The sequence below is a fragment of the Sycon ciliatum genome, chromosome 1 (assembly GCF_964019385.1).
Source record: "Sycon ciliatum chromosome 1, ocSycCili1.1, whole genome shotgun sequence".
NCBI classification, from domain to species: Eukaryota; Metazoa; Porifera; class Calcarea; order Leucosolenida; family Sycettidae; genus Sycon; species Sycon ciliatum.
This window is the reverse complement of record NC_088643.1, coordinates 87,685,039-87,701,634: the sequence shown is the minus strand read 5'-3', so window position 1 is coordinate 87,701,634 and position 16,596 is coordinate 87,685,039. Positions and strand designations below refer to the sequence as shown.

At 46.0% G+C, this 16,596-nt stretch overlaps 2 protein-coding genes across 2 annotated transcripts in view; one reads left to right on the top strand and one right to left on the bottom strand.

Moving 5' to 3' along the window:
• The first annotated feature begins 67 nt into the window (after positions 1 to 67).
• Positions 68 to 13,861, top strand: LOC135806183 (cytochrome b5 reductase 4-like). The gene is made up of 15 exons (XM_065320337.1): positions 68 to 485; positions 3,583 to 3,683; positions 5,026 to 5,152; positions 5,684 to 5,726; positions 5,966 to 6,017; positions 6,710 to 6,815; positions 7,913 to 7,951; positions 8,419 to 8,526; positions 8,876 to 9,016; positions 9,452 to 9,601; positions 10,138 to 10,230; positions 10,792 to 10,846; positions 11,261 to 11,350; positions 11,599 to 11,763; positions 13,175 to 13,861. Exons 1-15 carry the CDS (start codon positions 245 to 247, stop codon positions 13,224 to 13,226), a joined length of 1,563 nt encoding a protein of 520 aa, XP_065176409.1. The 5' UTR covers positions 68 to 244; the 3' UTR covers positions 13,227 to 13,861.
• LOC135806182 (uncharacterized) overlaps positions 13,786 to 16,596 on the bottom strand; it is a 7,606-nt gene continuing 4,795 nt past the window's right edge. The window contains exon 4 of the mRNA XM_065320336.1: positions 13,786 to 16,596. This exon is cut by the window's right edge and continues 278 nt beyond it. Within this exon, the coding sequence (XP_065176408.1) occupies positions 13,914 to 16,596 (2,683 nt within the window). The 3' untranslated portion in view covers positions 13,786 to 13,913.

Below are 16,596 nucleotides of genomic sequence, written 5' to 3'. Positions count from 1 at the left end.
AAAAAAAAAATTCATTTCCACTTTCAAATTTTCGTGTTGATCCGATGTCATTGCACTGTGTGGTTGCTTCAAGTAATTACAACTTGTAGTTCAACTAATTACTTACTACTTCAAGTTCAAGTGAAGTTTGCAAGACAGTATACTGCAATACTTGCTGAACTATACCGGTACCCCAGTAATGATCACCAATACTAAAATGTGATCGCCTGGGGAAAGCATCTATGACACTGGCTTTGAAGCTATTATGTCTTTCCTGAACGTTCCCAAGGCTGGATTTCCAGCTTCAGGATCACCTCAAAAGCTCGGTCAGGGAAGTCTGAGCAAAAAGGTACAGTTGGACAAAGGTTACAGTCTGCATGACTGGATTGTTTTGCATAACGATCGCAGCAAGGACTTGACATCGGTGGGCGGTGGATTCAAGAGAGTGTCGGTGGCAGAATTGCAACAGCACAATCAAATTGAAAATGCTTGGACTGCAATACGAGGTGCGTTTACCAACTATCTGCAGATCTTGTATGCACATTCTTTGATTTCATAGTTGCCATTATCATGCCATGCAGAAGACCATCGTACAGTGGAGCATGGCACCATATCCTAACTTTGGCGTGGAACCCCTTGCGTCTTGGCTTATCCCAAGAGGTTGTCTGTTAGCCAAAGACTTCACTAACCCCAAGAATATGTACTGTATTTCCGGTGTATAAGCCGCACCCAGATTTTTTGTCACGAAATATGTGTACAGACATCTGGCCTGTACTTCACGGTTCTTTGAACCATCGTAGTGTAAGCCGACTTTGTAAGCCGACTTTTTTTGGGTGAATTACGAATGTTTAAAGTGCGGCTTATACTCCGGAAAATACGGTGACTGTACACATGAGGGCTGGTGTGGTGCGCTGCCTACATTGCGTAGGCACAAACTGGGGAGTCAGTTGGGCTGTTGCGGCATGATTTGCTACAGTTTCCAGCTTACAAGTACGGTTATCTTGGAGACTTCAGAAGATTTGGTGTGCGATGCTTGATGCCTGGCCTTTGCATCTGCCGTATAGGCTTATTCAATGGCGAAGGAAGATGTTTTGGTTGGGGGTGGGGATTTCCAGGCACTAAACTGCTTCTATACCTGTCCGCGGTAGCCATTATACACACCAACGATTCCAAACAATGAATGGGTTACTGGTGCTTGTTACTGATATTCCTTCTGACAGATGTTTCAACTACCAAAGCCTCGTCAGAGAAGGTGATACTGAATAGGATATTCTAATGGACATGGCACCCCTTCGTTGTTTGTAATTTTGGTGTGTGTAATGGCTACCGAGGGTAGCAACTTGTCGGCTGAGAGCGCATGGAGGAGAGGAGGAGAGATTGTTGCATTAGTTCACAAAGATAATTAGAATTCAGGGGCGTCACAGGGTGGCTGGGAGTGGTACGACCGGGGGTCCGGGGGTGTCCCCCGGAGAAAAAAATAAGGATTTTTCGGCTAACAGACCACGTTTTAGCACTCTACAGCCGCAAAGGAGGGTTCCCCTAGCACTTATTCGACAACCCCACTCCAGCTCCAAAAACATACTTCTCATGGATTTTTGGTATTTTCTGTACATCGTAGGTAGCCAAGCAAGGCAAATGGAACCCATTGATTCAATGATTCAGGGCCATTGCCCTCGAAAAAATCGCAAAATCCGAAGTACCAGCGTGCTGAGCGTTCTAGCGCCAGCGGCTAGCTATGCAAAAACGTACATGTATGTCGTGTCCTGCAAAAGTCTGCCGCGTCGCGTACACTATGTACACGCCCGGCCTGGACAGTCGCAAACAATTTTAGTTGTTTTTAGAGAGAGAAGAAGATCCTTTGTTTTTGTTCGGTGGGATTGAAAGATCTGCCAGTGGACCGGAGAGCTACAACAATGGAAGCAGAAGAAAGCGCTTGCGGAATCTTCTCTGTCTTCGTGGCAACAGGACTTTAGTTTGCGAGAGACTTTCATCCTGTCGTCGCGGACGAAATTCTTGTTGCTGCTACCGGAAAACTCGCGGGGAACGAAACGATCGTAAATCGTTATAATATAGGTGAAGCGGGTCGTGTCGGTGAACAGCTGCAGAATATTCTGCCGCCGTGGAGCAGCAGTCCAAACACTTTTCAGCTTCGGAGAATGAAGCGCTTCCCTTTTCCGTTGACAAGCGCTGCGTTCGCGGGTGTAATGCATTTTCGAATCCGCTTGCAGTAGATCGTCAGGAGCCAGAGGTACTAGGTAGGTGTCGTTGTGGAAAGAATATAATTATTATGTTGTAGCTGACAAGTGACATACATGTAGTGTCTCTTGACGTGCTGATCGCCATTGTAACATGGTAGATCTTGGAAATTTTTAGTTCTGGACCCAGTGATTGCCGCCAGCTCAGCTCTGTTTCCGTCAAGTTTGCAGTGAATGCGTCCGTGAGGAATCCATCGTCTGGTTGTCTCTAACCGTGACTCCAACCGCCTATCGTAATGGATAGCCGCCTGGAGTCTTGGGCAATAGCTAGCTGCTAGTGCTAGGCATCAAGTCTGTATGCTCCTTGCAATGAAAGTAACCAGGTAACAGTTGCGATGTTTTGTACAAGTCCGAAGATCCTTGAATTTTTTTATTGCTTTTTCGGATGAATTGGGTGGACCATCCTGGACGAAAAGTGGTACGACCATGGTCGTAGTGGTCGTACCGTGTGTGACGCCCCTGGCAATTATTTTCCAGAAATCCGATGTTTGAATTATCAGGACTCCACCTGTAGTAAAAGAATTACACAATTCAATGGGACGTACCGTATTATCTCTAATATAAGCACGGTCCTTTATTTTTTCAATGTACCTCCGCCCCGTGCTATTAATGGAGACGTTCCTTTATTGGAGACTGTTCCATTATTATTTCAACCTCATTTCAGAGGCATGTTGCCATGCCAAATTCATGTATGACACACACATTTCAGGGTTTTTTTCGCCGGTACAGATAATGAATTTACACAGTGTGCTTATAATGGAGACTGAGCACTTTATTTTTTGAATGCCGCCTCAAGGTGTTCTATTATTGGAGACGTGCTTTTATTGGAGACTGTGCTTATATTAGAGATAATACGGTATGCATAAATTTTCCGCCATTAGGTTTTGCGGGGCAAGTCCACTACAACCATACACACTGTGATACCGGCTTTGCATAAAAGGTCATGCACTTTGTGAGGTCATACTCATAAATGTACTATAACGGGTTGTACCTGCCAAGTATGGGGTAACGTGCCCCGCAAAAAGGTGACGACCATCTTAGATGCATACCTCCCATTCTGTGAAAGTAGGCATTTTAGTTGATCAGGATATTTGCCGAAGTCGCTACAACCTCTTCTTCGATCAGAATATTTAGTTGAATATTTAGTTTATAGCTAGACGGCTGAAGAGCGCATGGAGGAGTAGAGGAATGTTGAATATTTAGTTGGAGCAATTTTGGTTGTTAGCTAGGAGTTTATTCTATCCATAGCTTTATTCAAGTTTTATTTGAAGGAGTTTCCAAAAGGGAATTGATTCTTATCTCCAGTGTAACCATGTGCTTGAACTATGCATTCGTGTTGTGCTACCAGGCAAAGTGTATAATCTTGCACCGTACATGCGCTACCATCCAGGAGGTGCTGATGAGCTCATGAGAGCGGCTGGCCGAGATGGAACTCAGCTGTTTGACCAGGTGATATGATGGATGTGTCCAGTATGTTCATAACAAACAATACGTGTTACGGTGTTCTATGGTGTGCAAGTACACGTGCCGTATTTTCCGGAGTATCTCTTAATTTGCTGGCAAAAAAGCCTATATGTAGGAATTGAAAATGTGTGACCTTTATGCCGTTGTTATTGGTCATCATGAGTCATTCATGACCCATAATAACGGTATAATGGTTTTCATAGAAGCTGTAAATATGTTCGAGGCATGAACGTTTACTTTTTAGATTCATAGGACATCATGAATACCCATTTTCATCAAGAATTGGAACTTTGAGCAGCATTGTTAAGTTGGTGTCATGGAAACGACTGAAGTAGTGGATGTGCAGAAGAACATTACAGGTGTGGCAAAGGGTGGTTTCATGATGACATATCGCACATGCAGTCGCGAAACTACCAATTTTAAGGATAGAACAAGGTCCAGTGAAATCTCAAATCCTATATAATATAGGATTCGAAAAATAGGGCACAGGCCTTAGTAACATTGCGCAAGGAGGTGAGCCTTAGATGTCAGTATTTGAAAAAAATATCTTATTCAACTCTCCATTTCTACTAAGATCTAACACGGAAGAATTGGTCACATACATTTCCCTACGCTCGTGCCACACCCATTTTGAGTTGAAAAATATGACCAAAATCCTATATATAGGATCTAGCCAATTAAGAGATAAGCCCCACTGGAGTATAAGCCGCACCCAGATGTTTTGTCATGAAATACAGACATCTACCCTGTTTATCACTGTTAATTTGACCATCGTAGTATAATATAAGCTGCACCGACTTTTTTTGGGTGTTAAAGTGCGGCTTATACTCCGGAAAATTCGGTTTTGTATGTGGCTACATTCGAGTTTGCAGCTTCTTAGAAAATGTAGGGGTCTTTAGCTTTATGTTTTGATCGCTGATGGAAGTGTTTGGGGCTTGGACTATGCGTGCTGTAGAGAATGTTTAAGTGATGCTGTCGTTTGTTGTATTTAGAAAGAAACACTGTGTCTGCCTGTGTAGCTGTGCACATATCAATTCAACTGATGTTATTTGATTGGGCTTATGTGTAGTGGGATGGTCAATGACCATGACTGAGAAACAGAGGGGTAGCAAATGGGATTTTTGGTCTTTGACCGCTTGTTTATCAGTCTGATCTACTCACCTCCCACCGCTTTAGGAGCTGCACCTGCGCCTAGATCCTTGACGGTGGCAGCATTCCAGTGAATGTGGAAAACTCAGTCTGACTGAGTCTCACGCGAGTCGTGAACTTAGTTTTTTGGTTGTGTGTCTGAACGCTTTTGTGTGTTTGAACTTGTGTCTGTCACCAGTACCACGCGTGGGTGAACATTGAAACTATGATGGAGCGGTGTGTTGTTGGCTTTCTCGTCGGTGACGATCTGAGTGCTATCCGTGAGCGCCGGAAAGCACAGAGCAAGCCGGCCGATCCTCAGTCAGGTAAGCCAACTGCTCCGTGATACGTGCTCACTGTTTCCTGTCTCACTTCTATGCACATTATTACTGTGCACTATAGACCCTTATCCAGGCACATTGCCATTGGTACCGGAGGGTGCCCGTGTCTGGAAAAGCCTGGAACTCAGAAACACACAATAAAAGTGTACATGTTACATGCCATGATTCTCTTCAGCTTGAGTATGAGGGTGTGTGTGTGTGTGTGTGTGTGTTGGGGGGGGGGGGGGGGGGGGGAGTGCTCTCGAATAGGAGTTCATCAATGGCCAGCATTGCCTTGCGCTTGAGGATTTGTTGTTCTCCGACCTTTGAGCGGAGCCTGCATTTTTAGGATGTGCTTTCTTGCTGAAATGAACTGTTGATGGCATCCCTAGGGCTGTACTTCTACACAGAACCATTGCCTCATTGTTTTCATACAGTATCTTAATAAGTATGTTATATGCACGCCTGCGTGTTCATTGTGTGCATTGTGTTTCATTGCGCATGCCTGTGGGCCTGTTTCTTTGTGCACGGTTGCAGGAGCAGCAATCGATCCTGCTATTGGTCAAGGCCAAAAACCCAGGTAAAGCGGAGCTTTAAACTGTTGGAGAACAAAGTTGTGAATTGCTTGCCAGTTATATGCTGTGTGTCCGATTTCAGTATGGTGTTATCACTCTTTTGACATTCGGCAGCTGTGCATACACTGCACATGCGAACTGAGACCTCTATTGCATCTTGCAGCAAGTACAGTCATGATGATGATGATGAAATCCATACCTTTATTAATATTATTGCATGCCTACATGTGTCATGTGTTTGCAGGTTTGACTGGTATCAATCTGCGCAGGTTGTCAACATTGTATTCATGAGTCAGGTAAGCCAAGGTACAGGCATTGCTTCCTGCAGTTACATAAATTTATGATAATGAACTGACCACTGCTTATTAGTAGTGCTGCAGAGCTCTGTTGCCTGCTTGTGTAGTATTATGGCATGTGCTACGCTGGCAAACTGGCAGCAAACTCTCGCTACTTTGCTGCGGCACGGAGTTGACGCACTAACTCCTGCTCCGCAATATCACTGGAGCTTTTATTAGGCAAGCTGTGGTCGTTTCAGTAATGACACTCCGAAAACGGTCGGCACCACAATCCTTCGTTTTTGGCAAGGCTCTGGCCTTCGCCCCAATCCTTATTTCCTCTATGTCATCTTCCATCACTACCTCACCTACGAACAAAAGTACTGCAAAAAGTGAAACAAACTGTCCTATCCACCTCACAAAAATAAATAAACCACTGCCTCTGGAAAGGAAGTATCGAAGTAGACGCAACACAAGAAGGAAAACCCCATGGTGGCTGGTCGTGCTGATAACAGTCAAAGAGTCGTAATATCTGGATCGTGATTTGGTGATCGCTCACAGGGAAAATCACGTATTTATGACTGGTCGTCAGGGGAAAACCAGTCTGTGACACTTCTGTTGCTTGAGTTTGATTGTCTCATTGGAAGCACATTCGTTCGCATCCAACTTTGCACAGCAGCGCCTCCCATGCTTTTCTTTGTTTGTGCTGGCAGTACGACCTCCATGAAGACAACATCATTGCATCGCTAGATTCGTCTGGTTCTTTGCTGGAGGTTGTGGCTGTTCTAGGTCCTGCAAGCAGCTATGTCTTCAAGATCCGTGAGTATGCTGTATTTGTTTTGCTTCTACTGCTGCTGCAGCTTTCATAGGGTTGTGATGAAGAATACTTGTAGTGCTACACTTGTCGTGATTACATCACGAAGTCGTACACAATATCACGTGTAGGTTTGTGTGACGTTATCATCCACGTAGCATTAGCCCATTTGTTTTGTTTTGATTGTTTGTTTTTTACCTGGCTTCTTGATGATCAGAGATTAGAGGAAGTCATGTAGTAATGAATCAGAATTAATCCCAGTCCTATGAAGTTATGTTGTGGAACTTGAAGAGAGTCTAGTCGCAACAACACTAGCTGGAATGTGGACCTGGAGCGGGTTACTGCCAGGGTATTATTACAGTGGCTGGAGAGCGGCAAGTCTTTAGATAGATGCCAATGTCGCCCAGCGAGTGCTCATGTAGCGCTAGTGCTGTCGTCGTACGAACCGGGAAATAGCACTGCATGTGTGGCCATGCAGGATCGGGCCACGGACATGTTGAAAAGCATTGCAGTGCCATTGTCGCTCATCACGCAAACTACAGCAAACAGTAATTGCACTTTCAACCTACGGTGTAATTGCAATGCTTAAAAGCATTGTATTGACACCGAAGATCCTGCATACACAGGAATTACCTGCACCCTGAGATAAGGAACTGAATTTTTCTAGTAAAAGATCACAAATGACTGGAATATATCCATGTTGTGACACAATACTAGGACGTCTATTGAAGTGAATAGTATTCCAGAAAGTGCTGCTCTTCTTGCCCTATATGCTTTACATGTCTCCTTTACTTACTTGCTTACTCTCTCTCTCTCTCTCTCTCTCTCTCTCTCTCTCTCTCTCTCTCTCTCTCTCTCTCTCTCTCTCTCTCTCTCTCTCTCTCTCTCTCTCTCTCTCTCTCTCTCTCTCTCTCTCTCTCTCTCTCTCTCTCTCTCACTCTCTCTCTCTCTCTCTCTCTCTCTCTCTCTCTCACACACCTCTCTCTCTCTCTCTCTCTCTCTCTCTCTCTCTCTCTCTCTCTCTCTCTCTCTCTCTCTCTCTCTCTCTCTCTCTCTCTCTCTCTCTCTCTCGCCTGTCTTCCCCTCTCTCTGTGTATTATAGGTCTGCATGACAAGGTGATTGCAAGTCAGGGCATGAAGGGTATGTATTACAAATATCTTCTATGCATTCTGGCTGTGTACTGTGTCAAACGTGATGTCTCAGAGAAACTTTCTATTGTCTGTGTGTCGTTCTACTCAAGATATACTTCAGAAGTATGCACAACATTACCAATAACTACAGTAACTGTTCATTGTCCTTGAGTTTGCTTTTCAAAGTACACTGTACTTGCAATATTCACCTATGATTACACCTAAACTTTGATAGTGCAGTCTGCACCAGGGCCATGTGCTCACCACTTCAGGCTCCTGTTGGCGCTGTGCAGTACTGTGTCTAGGGTATATTCCCTTCTCAGCTGACTGATTGTTCTCTCTTGCTTCTACACCTGCCTGTATGGGTGTGTGTATGTGCCTGTATGTCTGTCCATCCGTCCGTCTGTGTTTGCCTGTCTGTGTTCACTCATGCGCATGTGTACATGTACATGGGCTGCGCCTACTTGTGTAATGCAGTCCTTGTAAAGAATGGTAAAGCACAGATCACAATGGTGAAAGCACAGGAGGCACGCTGGCCCAAGTATGGAGAACTGCTCCCTGGAAATGGTGTCGTTACAAGTCGAGGTGAGAAGACGTCTCCTTATCCTGAAGCCGATCCCTATTGTACTAAATATAATCATCACTGATTCATTGTACATACTGATACATGCACCTTGTCTCAATGCTCTCTCTTGAACACCATCATACAATGTAAGTATTCTGGTATGTGGCACTGCATTGAAAATCTCTAAGATATTCACTGACACCTCACTGCACGAGTAGTTGTGTACATGGCTGTATAGTACAGAAATACGTGAACTTGGCTGTGTTTGATGTTTGCTGGCAATGGGCATTTACTTGCATACTATTCTAAGGCGTCTAACACTATACTGCCGCCGCTGATGCTGTTATTCTTTGTTCTTGTTTGTCTTAGAGGTCAAGTTTCATGAATGTAGCATAGTAGCAGTTCAGAAGATTACACATGACACGAACATTTACCGGGTCAGGCTTCCAAGCGCCGTTCACTTCAAAGTGCCAGTTGGCCACCATGTTATTGTCAAAGTCAATGTTGAAGGTAGGTATTGTATCGGGTGGATGTTTGTTAATGGGAGCAACTGTTTATAACACAAACACTTTCCACCTCAACACACGCGAGTCATTGAATTCAAAACTTACCATAAGTGACCGGTTTCACTGCATAGAGGGCCAAAAAGGATATGGATGTACTGTAAATCAACAAAATCTAATGTTGGCTGCTGAGAAACTTTGGCCCGTCTTAAAATATAACTTTTGGCCTTCGTCATGCTTTGGCTGTTCGGTGTTTTCCGGAAAGAAATCGATAACTTTTGTTCTCACGTGCAGATATGGCCCAACCGTCCTTTATTTACATCCTGTGACACATTTTGGAAGGTGGTTTACTCAACAAACAAACCCTTACTTTCCTTTAGGTATGGATGTGTGTATACTGGTGCTCTTCAGGTATGGATGTGTGTATACTGGTGCTGTTCAGGTATGGATCTTACCAATCCCTATACGGTTGTACAGTCGCTCGTTCCCTCTTCCCCCAGCGGTGCTGATGGGTGTGCAGTGGATATCCTGCTGATGGTGAAGATCTACCCGAAAGGCGTTGTAACACCGCACATTGGCAAATTATCAGCTGGTGAGTATTGCAGTAGAATGTGTGCTTTTTGCATCCTGGCTTGGTGCTGGATGAAGGAAAGGATGTGTAGTCTTGTGTTATGTAGTGCATACTGGATAAACTTGCTGTGTCTCTTATTCTTCAACACCTACAACATCTTGCATGTGACTGACCCGTCTTCTCAAGCAGAATTGCAATTGTTACTACATGTACTTCAAAAGTATATTGAATTTGCCGCTACTGTTTATTCTCTAGTACTCGTTTTTCCAGGCTACAGCTCCTGCGTGGTTCACTGATGAAATGATTGCTGCTCTGGGTACTACACACAGCTATGCATGATCATTGTAGTATGGTTGTTACAGAAACAGCTGAATTGGCAGCTGCAATAAACTGCCCGTTGTAGTAGTTGTGCCGCTACACGGGCCCTGCGTGATGGTTGCATTTTGCTGCCGCATACTACATGTAGTATTCATTTGTGTTGCACCTGGTGTATTGTTCCATGTGCTCACTTGCCTGCTTGCCTGTGTGTCTTCATGTGCATTCCACCCAATGATCAGGTGACACTCTTCGTGTCAGTGACCCGCAAGGTAGTTTTGACACGGCGAGCCTCGAAAACACGGAACACGTTGCACTCATCGCTATGGGAACTGGTGAGCGTTATGGATTAGTTGATGATTTTGAACACGTGGATGAAAGTCGAACTCAGTGACGAAATTTGCATTTTGGGGAGGATTAGCAACCAGAATTTGCACTTCCATGACGTTCACAGGTCACCATGCCTGCTTTGATATTCACATGTATTCAAAGACCTAAATGAGTTGCTCTCTCTCTTGCTCTCTCGCTCTCTCTCTCTCTCCTCTCTCTCTCTCTCTCTCTCTCTCTCTCTCTTTCTCTCTCTCCTCTCGCCTCTCCTCTCTCTCTCTCTCTCTCTCTCTCTCTCTCTCTCTCTCTCTCTCTCTCTCTCTCTCTCTCGCTCTCTCGCTCTCTCGCTCTCTCGCTCTCTCGCTCTCTCCTCTCGCTCTCTATCTATCTCTCTCTCTCTCTCTCTCTCTCTCTCTCTCTCTCTCTCTCTCTCTTTGCAGTGTATTCTATTACCTATTCTTGTTCTGTGTTGTGTTGTGTGCGATGCACTGGTATTTGTTTGTGGCTACATGTGTCTGTGTAAATAGTACTAAATACACGCATGGTTTCTTTGTCTGTCCTTTGCTCAGGCATCACACCAATGACTTCGGTAATATCGCATGTTCTCTCGTCATCCACCGAGAGGTATGAAAGACATGCATCAAGTACTGCTACACAATAGTGTATACTAGTATGTATGCGTTCAAAACTTCAAACATCAAGCAATTGGCACGTTCCCGTCCTCATCAGTGCTGTCATTCACCTTTCTATGGGTTTGGTGTGCTCACTGGAGTTGGTGTCGGGAGACCATCAGGCCATGTGGTCAGACCCCACCAGTGCCCATCCCCCATCCACGGTCCACAGTCCACATCACAATCCTGTATCTACATATTCTTGAGTGGCATCAGTAGTAATCCTCACCCCACCAGACAATGTGACCCACATGACCTACATTATACTCAAGGCCCTTTATTTGCTGAAGTAGTATGGACTTTGTAGTTACTCCTGTAATGGCTAATGCCCCGTTGTTCTCCTCTGCTCGGTGGCGTTGTCTTTCAGGAAAGTCCACTTGCTTTTCAGTAACAAAACCGAGTCAGATATCATGTGGCGGGAAGAATTGGACCAAGCTGTTTGCACCTCTTCAGGAAGGTACTGTCAGTTTAATACCGAAGAATTGTATGATTGTGTCGTTAACGTTTTGCTTGTTTCGTTTTTGTTATGTAGTGTTGTCTAGACAGTCTACACCACAATTATGTTGCTTGCTCTGCATTCTCTGTACACGTGTCATGTTATTTGCAAGACAATAACTGCAGACAACCGTATTATTACTGGCCATTCATTATCTGATATCAGTGTCATTTCCTTTGTGTATTCGTGCGCCTGGAAACGTTGTGCAGACTGTCCGTTCAACATACTCTTTCTGAGCCAGGTGACTCCTGGACTGGCGACAAGGGAAGATTATGTTTGATGAAGGTCCAGCAATTCCTAGACCCAATTGTGAACAAGGAGAAGTTATTAGTATGTGTATGTGGCTCGCCAAGCTTCAACGTTTCTGTTAAAAGGTGAGTGATTGGTCTGTACGTGCCTTCCTGAAAGGGAAAGGACCACGGTTGTATCACAGTGTAATCCTGCGATGTCGTACTGCACTGCAGAACCAGTTGCAAGTTTACGATAGCTCACGCCTTCTGACCTTTGGTCGTGTGCGAGGTTCGGGTACAGTTCTGTGTTTGCGGTTACTTTTCGACGCTTGTTGCTTCCATCAATTTAATTGGGATCTGGAATCAGAGCACTTACTGCCACTATCCACCGTTGTAAATAGGCAAATGTGGTTCGAGCTTGTGAGGCGATAAAGCATTGACATTCTTGCGTTTTATGGGCGCCGATAAAGCCTAGTTCACATTCCACGGAACGCTGACGGTACGGGACGTAAGGGCCTGTCGGGAAGGCTGGGGTGAGCTGTAAAATCTTGTACGATTCGCACGACACGACTTGCTGCAGTCGTTGCGTCGTTCAACAGCGAACGGCGCCAGTCATTAGGCACGTTCCGTGACAGGGTGACTTTTGGACCTAATTTCTTGTTTTCCAGGACTTCTTTTTCAAATATTTCTCCTTGAATGAAACGGAAACAAGTTCACAATACCAGTTTTTCATGAACACCAAAAAAGTAGCTTCGAAAGGTGTGCCATTCAAATAGTAGCTCCAGGAAATGAAACAGTTTGTCTGTCACGGTCCTGAACTATCCCTAAATACCATAAGTGACATCAGACCTTATCTTGCTAAAATTCAACTCAAGTCGTGTTAGCCATTCTGCGAGTTATCATGGAAGCGCAGTGTTAGAAATGCTAAAAATTTCCAAGTACGAATCGGGAGTAGTCGGCGCACGACGCCGTCTCCTGTTCACACTCAAAATGTAGCTGTTTTGTACGCTTGCGTCCCCGTCTATGCCCGTCTACGGTATGAAAAGTTGGATCGATCCAACTCTTCCCGTCACTTCCCGATCCGTACGACAGTACGGTTGCGTTCCCGTTCCTGGTGTTCACATTGGACGCCGTCAGACTCTCCCGTCGCGCCCCGTCGAATGTGAACTAGGCTTTTAAAGGTCCACATCCTCGTCTTTCCCCTAGTACGCTCTGTGAGCCCTTACCTACGAAAACTGTGGACTTCGCAAGGAAAGGGTATTCTTTTCCGAGAGAAACTGTTGTGTTGCCGGGGGGAAATACTTATCATGTGAATGTCGACAACAGAACTAAACTTTATTTTCTCCAGCATTTCCAGTGTGCCATGCACCCATGGATGTGGGTGGGCTGAGATTCATACGTTTTGCGTATACCGAGATCCATACTAGTGTCTGCATGTCGTTCAGCATCGACACTGTACAAGTACAATGTGATGTGTGTGTGTGTTCATGTGTGTGTGCATGCGTGTGTGTGTGTGTGTGTGTGTGCACGCGCGTGTGTGTGTGTGCGTGTGCAGGTGGCTAGCGGAACTTGGCTTCACCGCTGGTCAGTATCACATATTCTCCTGATGTGCAGCTTCGATGTATACTTGTATACTCTTGAACATTTTCACTTGATCTGTGGAGCTATGCTGCTGAATTTTTCTTAGATGTTTACAAATTCTAGTTTTGACAGCACTTTAAAAAAAATATTCTAGTTGCTGACCATGTCTCTGCCGAGCTATGTGGAGCATTCAGATAGAAACCTTTCTTGCCTCTGGTTTAGGCGCCCTGTTAGCCCATGCAACTATCAGCACAGCATTGCAGCTGTGCTGGTACACTTCAAGAAGTACACAAGTAAGAGATGCAGGTAACATCTCCCTTTTGAGCTTTTAAGTTATACCCAATGCACCCTGGCCTGAGACAATTCTCATTTTTGGATTACTTCAGCTTCCCATCACGTGCATGTCCTCCTTCATACATCATGTCCTGTCTTGCAGCTGCAGTATCCTCGTTGCTCATTTTGATTCGCAGTATTCTCATTGCTAATTGTGATTTCCCACCTCCATTTCTTTGGACATGGAACCACATGCGTCCACCCCGAAAGTTGCAAGTGCTGTCATTGTCAACCCTGTCGTACAAGTACATGTACTGGTATCTCACTTTCTTCAATGTACAGAAAAGTACATGTTGTTGGCATAGCTGACAAGATGTGTTTCAAATTACTTTACGGAATGTCAATGGAAGTCTTCATTAGGACTGGCTGCATGCTGTAGTTCAAGGCGTGTTTTCTTCACTCTCATCGCTGGTGTGGGACAGGGATGATTGGAGATCAAATGATAAGTCAGATAAAGTGGACATGTTCAATGATGCAGCCAGATCATATGGGCGGCTTGGAGCCCTGGTGTTGATATGTGTAGTGGATCTTGGCAGCTGAGTGAGCTGACCCTGGGAACCATGCATCAAGGTGCGTTGCATGAGCAGGAATGTTTGCCGTTGAGAACTTGACGCCCTGCTGGTGTCCTCCTGCGTACTGTTCTCGGGTGAAGACGATACCGGCTGGTGACCATGGTGGCTTGTAGCCATTGAGCTAGCATTCTGTTGTGGTGTGGCCATCCGGGAAGAACCAACAAAGCCAACTGAGTAGCAGCTGTCGGATATTTCAGACGCTGTAAGGTGCTCATCTGCTTCTTTGTGCTCTGGCACAAATAATTCTCCTTCACTGAGCGTGCGAGGAATGCCACCGTCGTGATTGTAGTCATCATCATCGTAATCGTCGCCACCGTCATCATAGTCGTCATTGTCACCTGCCGGCTCTCCCAGTCCCAGACTGCTTTGCAAACTGATTGCTGCGGCGTACGCGTCAGATATCACGGGCATGGCCTTTTCCGGATCAAGTGACATTCCAGCTATGTCGCCATCGTCAATACAGTCATAGTCATCGGTGTTGTCAGATTCATCTCTGCACACACTGGCATCGTGGCGATTGGCTTGGTTTCTCGTGCCCTGGCTTACTGCTCTCCCCCGCTTATCTCCTGGTACGGTGTGATGCTCTGTCACATGCGCTAGTTTGTCTTCAGCCAGAGTGGCACGGTGATCTGGGTGATCTCTGCGACTCGTTGCACCTTGGTTTAGGATGCTCTCCAGGTAATCATCCAGTGAGAGCTCGCGTGCTGTTGCTGAGGAATTGCTGAGACTGTCTGCAGCATATACTGCTGGGGATTTAGTGGGACTGCTAGCGTGAGTTGATGATGGTGTTAGAATGCCCAATGATGGCACAAAAGGTCGCGCTATCAGTAGACTGGCAGGTAGTCGCTCCGTTGCCGATGGAAGGCTTTGCCCGGTTGCCAATGGAAGGCTTTCCCCGGTTGCCAATGGAAGGCTTTCCCCGGTTGCCAATGGAAGGCTTTCCCCGGTTGCCAATGGAAGGCTTTGCCCAGTTCTACTTGTGGCAGGGGAATTGACCTGGGATGATCCATCCGCCATCTGAAATTGACGTCCAGATTGCGATTTGCCCTGGACGGATCCTCTATCTGCAATGGTGCTGAGACTCTCCACACGAGCAGCTTCTATGACATTGAGTTTTGCCATTGTCGCTTTAGCTCTCGAAAGATGGTACATTATTTGATCGTCCCATGGAGATGTTCCATCAACTTCAGGTGTTGGGCCTGCATCCGGATCACTATCAGATGCTTGTTTGCTCGACTCTGCCATGTATGGCTGCTCCGTCGTTAGTGTTGTATCAGTGCAACTTGCATGTACACGTTCACTGGCTGCTTGGTAATTCCCGTATGGAGCATTGGTATGGTGCCTTTCCCACGGTGTGTGACCACCACCTCTGTGTGCAGAACGCTTGTCTGTGAATGTGCTCCCACTACCAGTGCGTGATTGTTGAGATGCAGATGTCAACCGCCTGCTTGCGTGGCGTTTTGAAGGTAGTGTGTTAGCATTGGAGGAGGCAGTAGTGCTATAACTATGGTCCATATGTTCAGGTTCGTGTCGGCTGTGCTTCTTGCTGGAGAGTTGAGTAGAGCGATTTCGCCGATCATGTGCATGTGCGGGCGATGATGCTCTAGGCTTTCTGTCAGATCGGGATTTCTTGTATGAAGATCTGACCTTGTGGGTAGGCTGGTGCCTTGAATCCTTACTCGAGTTCACCTGTTGTGCTGTGTGTAGTGAATCAGTAGCATCGCAGCCATCATCGATGTGCTTGGGTTGGGGCTGGATATGCTGAGAACTGCTACACCTGGGTGATGGACTTCTGTGGCCTTTAGCAGATGCTGAAGGTGACACTCTAGCTATGTCGTGACATGATCCTTTGTAATGAGTTCCTGCCTTGTGGGCCAATTTTCCACCGGAATGCTTACTTGAGTCAATATGGTGTGTTGTGGATGATGATTCAGCAACTCCTGGGCCACTACTGTCTTCCACGAGTTCATCAGGGTCTCTGGACCCATGCCGTTGGCTGTGGTAATCATGCGCCTGTTCAGCCGGTCGCTTGTCACTGTGGTCATCTCTGTGCGACCGACCTAGTGGTCTGGCTTTGCCATCCTGGGCTGGCTCAGCAGTAGACTGATCTGCCCTGTGCTTTACGTGTTTCTGCGGTAGCGGTTCGTTGCCAGAGTCCACCCAGCTTGATGTGTGTGATAGCAGAGTGGTCTCGGCATAGTCATCATCACTAGCCGACTGCAGGTGGTGTGTATGGGAAACTGTTTGGCGTTCAACCACCCATCTTTGACTGCCCTCTGCAGATTTGCGAGACGAGGCTTTGCTTATTCGGCTGCCATGATTCGATCTTGGATGATCAGAAATGATGTGGTTGGTGCGTTGGTGTGACTGGCGGTCCCCATGGTCTGCCTTGCCTGGAGGGTGTGATGTCAGAGGCCGAGCGGTATCGCCATCATGATCACTATTACGGTGGTGCTGGTGTGGTCGCCGGTGCCGGCGCTGCTGGCGATTC